Source organism: Austrofundulus limnaeus, unplaced genomic scaffold (assembly GCF_001266775.1).
Source record: "Austrofundulus limnaeus strain Quisiro unplaced genomic scaffold, Austrofundulus_limnaeus-1.0 Scaffold113, whole genome shotgun sequence".
Classification (NCBI taxonomy): domain Eukaryota; kingdom Metazoa; phylum Chordata; class Actinopteri; order Cyprinodontiformes; family Rivulidae; genus Austrofundulus; species Austrofundulus limnaeus.
In genome coordinates, this window is record NW_013952515.1 from 1,295,382 (window position 1) to 1,299,612 (window position 4,231).

General features: G+C 37.4%; 1 protein-coding gene across 1 annotated transcript in view; it reads left to right on the forward strand.

Moving 5' to 3' along the window:
- Positions 1–2,424: 2,424 nt before the first annotated feature.
- cachd1 (cache domain containing 1) overlaps positions 2,425–4,231 on the forward strand; it is a gene marked incomplete in the record, with an annotated part of 121,814 nt that continues 120,007 nt past the window's right edge. The window contains 1 exon segment of the mRNA XM_014014289.1: positions 2,425–3,301. Within this exon segment, the coding sequence (XP_013869743.1) occupies positions 3,053–3,301 (249 nt within the window).

Consider the following 4,231-nt stretch of genomic DNA (forward strand, 5'->3'; position numbering starts at 1 on the left):
GAAGAAGTCTCTTGGAGGAGAGACAAAACGTTTCAGTAGAGAAGAACCCGTCCAGAAGACCTATACAATTTTTTTCTTTTTGATTTTTTACCTGGATTACTGAGATATATCAGGACATTCAAGACTTACCACAACTCATCAGTGAGTAAAACTCTCTTTTTACTTTTAATAGTATTTATGTATCGTTTATTTCACATTTAGTCAGTCGTACTCGTAGTACTTTTAAGTGTTTATAAGAGGACGTGTCAAAACATTGTTTCTATGCAGGAAATACCAGGCAGAGCTCACTCGTTGTTTGTTATCCGTGCTCAGTCGTAGCGACGAGACGAGGAACGTGATGTTTCCTGTTTAGTCGAAGTTAAATGTGAACATTAATTACAACTGGGCCTTCGATGGCCACCATAACGCCCCTGCAGGAGACACGTTTCAAAATATGTTTACTGTTTTGTTTAAAAAAAAAGCCTTTTGTGTTTTTAGGTGTTCAAAAATATCCATGCAAAGATCTCAAGCCAGCAACGCAAACAGATAAACCATTCATGAAGAGTAATAACCCRTTTAATCACACTTTAATGAGCAGATAAATCAAATCATCAGCTGAGATTTGAAAACTAGAGAACGATAACATAGCCTGAAAACATAGTCATTAAAATGACTCACTGCAGGTTGTGCAACAGTGAGAKGCTGTTTGACTTGATTTTCTTTAATACTCCAAACTGAAAATACTTATTTGGCAGACGCTGTGGGGAGCTGAAGTTATTTTAACTGCACCATAGAGGCTTAAGAAGATTTGTCTATTCTTATGGTGATCAAAGCTGTGACTAAACATAGCCGACTGTACAAAACAGAAATAAATGAACACCTGCCGTTATATTTTCCTCTCCTCTGTATCATCTTTTTGTCAGGCCTTTTGTGCCGCCACTCTCGCTGGACGAATAAAACCGTTTGCTTGGACTTTTTCTTCCAAAAGTAAGTAACAAAAGTAAGAGAAATTTAGGATGAGAATACGAACACGTTCTTGCATGAGGCCCGTTGTTGTGTAAACAGAGCCTGAGGTTTAAGTGCCACATTTTATTTATGAATGTAAATTCTGTCGAACAGAAATCCACCCACTAATAAGGACTAAATCTCCTCATTATAACCACTTATTAGGTTTTCTTATTGTTTAAAAACCTGCAATATCATTTTATAACAGGATAAAATGGACCTTCTGCGCCTAAATCTAATGTTTTGCCAGGAAAAAAAAAAAAGAAGTTGCATGAATCTGTGACGGCTGGGGAGAGGCCAGTTGTGCAGCTGTGTATTCAATGCACTCTGCAATTCAATGAAGTGGAGACAGACGGAGAGAAAACACTGATTAGAGGTCAGCTGTTTGAAGGCTTGGAGTGCTGTTGTKCTTCAAAGCCTCGCATCATCCGCGCTGACGAGAAATTCTTTAACGAACGTACTTTCTTTCACACATCTTTATTCTGCAGTCATCAATCAAAAACATGAAACATTCCCAAATCCATCAAGTCTTCAGCTGCAGTGAAAACAGGAAGTGGAYTCTCAGGAGAGTGGATGTTCAGTTTTTATTAAAATGATCTGGTTTAGAGTAGATATTCACATAGCAGCAGGAGGCAAAATATGTTTTTCCTAAATAATTACTTTAATGCTTTAAACCCATGCCTGTTTGAAAGCTTTTACTTTAGTTTTGTTATTTAAAGTAACTTATTTTTCTTTGTAAATGKGATATATTTATAATTATTTAACTGTACAGGTGGAGGCTGACTCACTGTGGTGACATCTAAAAAAAGGAATAACCAAAATAAGACATAAAAAACATTTGTTTTGATCAGATGTAGTGAGCTGAAACTTTTAGTATTTGTAGCTTTTATGCTTTTTAAATTATGTACTTTAATTAAAAAAATTCACTCTTAGAAATGCAATGAAATCATTTTGGTTCCTTCAGAAACATGCCTGCTGTATTTTTGTCTATAACTTTTTTACCTGCTTTGTTGTAATTTTAGCTTTTAGTTGACAAATTTTAGATTTTGGCAAATTTTGCCATTTTTATTCTTTTAGCTACAAACTTTTTCAGATTGGTTATGCTAATTTTAGCTTTTAGCTATTGCCATGCTAATTTTAGCTTTTGGCTTCAGGTTTACTACATTTACCTACTATTTGCTATAGCTTTTTAGCTTCTGTTTTGCTACGTTTAGCTTATACAAAATAGCAACATTTTTGCTTTTAGCTTCTGATAAGCTAATTTTAGCTATTATCAGCTGTTTAAAGTTTATCTTTTATAAACTGTTTTGTTAATTTTACGTTTTACCTCCTGTTCTGCTTGTTTTTAGTCAAAAGTTCATTCTTCAACAAATTTTAGTGAAGTCATTCGGCATTGAGCATTTCTACAATATCTTCCCAAAACAACACAATTCATSTCGTGTTTATTTTTACGTTTACAACTTCTGTTGTGTTTGAGGAAACTCGTTGTAACAACTTTTTCAATCATTGCGCAAYAATAAATGGTTAATGCACATGCAATAACGAAACATGACAGTTAACAGAGTAACAATTTGGTMATGAAAATGTGTGTTTCATGTTTTTGTTGTTTTAAGTGACGTTCGGCTCGATTGTTTTATTTGTCGGTGATMATTTTTCCCAGCTTCCATAAACGCATCATGCGACCCTGATCCATTGATCGAGAGATCCAGGCGCCGCTGGGACTCCTCGCTGGGTTTCCACGCCTCCTACTTTCACCCCCATTGTGGTGAGTCTCCGGCTCTCTCACACACTTTGCCAGACTTCGAGGAGTTGGATCGAAGAGGGAACACCGACAACGTAGAAGAACACACACAAAAACAAAACAAAAACATCCCTTTTCTTCCTCCGCCGGGATTCRCCTCCTTCAGGGATTTAAAAAAGTAGATGCGACGGTTGTTGGAAATGTTGGAGTGTCGCACCGGAGGGACGGAGCTCACGCACTCTACGCTGCGAAGTTGTAAAAGAAGTTCCCTTGAAGTTCGTGTTTTTCCGCCACCGCGCTCCTCCAGCCTGTGAACCTCCCACCGTCATGGCGAGGCGAACCGGGGACAAACSTCGGGCTTTGACGCCGAGCGCGAGCGCTGCTTCCCGGAGTGAGCAGCTTCGCCTCCTCGGCGGCGGCGGCTCGTTCTGCCGCTTGGTTCTAATCTGTTCGGCTCTGTCTGCTTGTGGATCCTGCGGAGCGGAGACCGACTTCTCTATCCTGGAAGAAGCTCAAGTTTTGGCGGAGCAGATGAAAAAGCTTTCCTCGCAGGAGTTGGGAGTCTTTACTATGCAGGTAAAAAAAAACAACAACATTTAAGTAAAACTATTCGTTTTTATCTGAAACTGAGTGCTGGCTGCTGAAATTATATCTGAGAGGACTGAAGGCCTGTAAAACCTAAATCCTTTATTACTCAGAGAAACTTTRCTAAATAAAAACACGTTAAAGCTACAAAACAATAAACCGCAGTGTGGTGAAACAACAGGCTTCTTAAAGTTTAAAAGCATGAACATTAACTGACCAGCTTGCTTTAATTAAATCTTTTCGATGCAAAAACACCTAATATATGGATCACGAACAGGGTTTTAATGCAGGTTGTATTTTTATTTATTTATTTTTGTTATAAAAAAAATCATGATTCTCGTCCTCTTGTTGATTTTTGTGCACATTGAATCGCAAGAATTTGTAACATTTTAATGCAACACAGAGAAAAAGCAAGAAAAATTAATTTTTAAAATAATCTTAATGCATGTTTGGATTTTTCCTGCATTTTATTTGAATAGTAATTAAACCACAAACCACCTTCAATCATTCTTGTTTTGTCTTTTGAATCTTTCTTTCTAATAAATTAGTGGTTTTTTATACATCCAAACAGGGATGTTATTCAGTGTTTCCCCTAGGAAACTGGTCTACTTGTTTTATAAAAACATATATTTACGCGACTCACCTGTAATTATGGTAATAAATTTACACATACATGAATATTTAATTCTCTTAACTACTTCCTAGTTCAGGACTCCTCATGATAATTATCAATAAAATTCTTATTGATAATAAGTGATCAGAACTGTGTGCAGCAGATGATCTGAGTCCAGAGTTCTCAGTTTGAAACCTTCTGGAGCTCTTCTGTGTGACTCTAGCTGTGACAGAGTGTGGATGGTTGATTGCCTCTTTGTGTCCCTGATGGAGACTGGAGACCTGTCCAGGTGTCTCTGGTGAACTGGA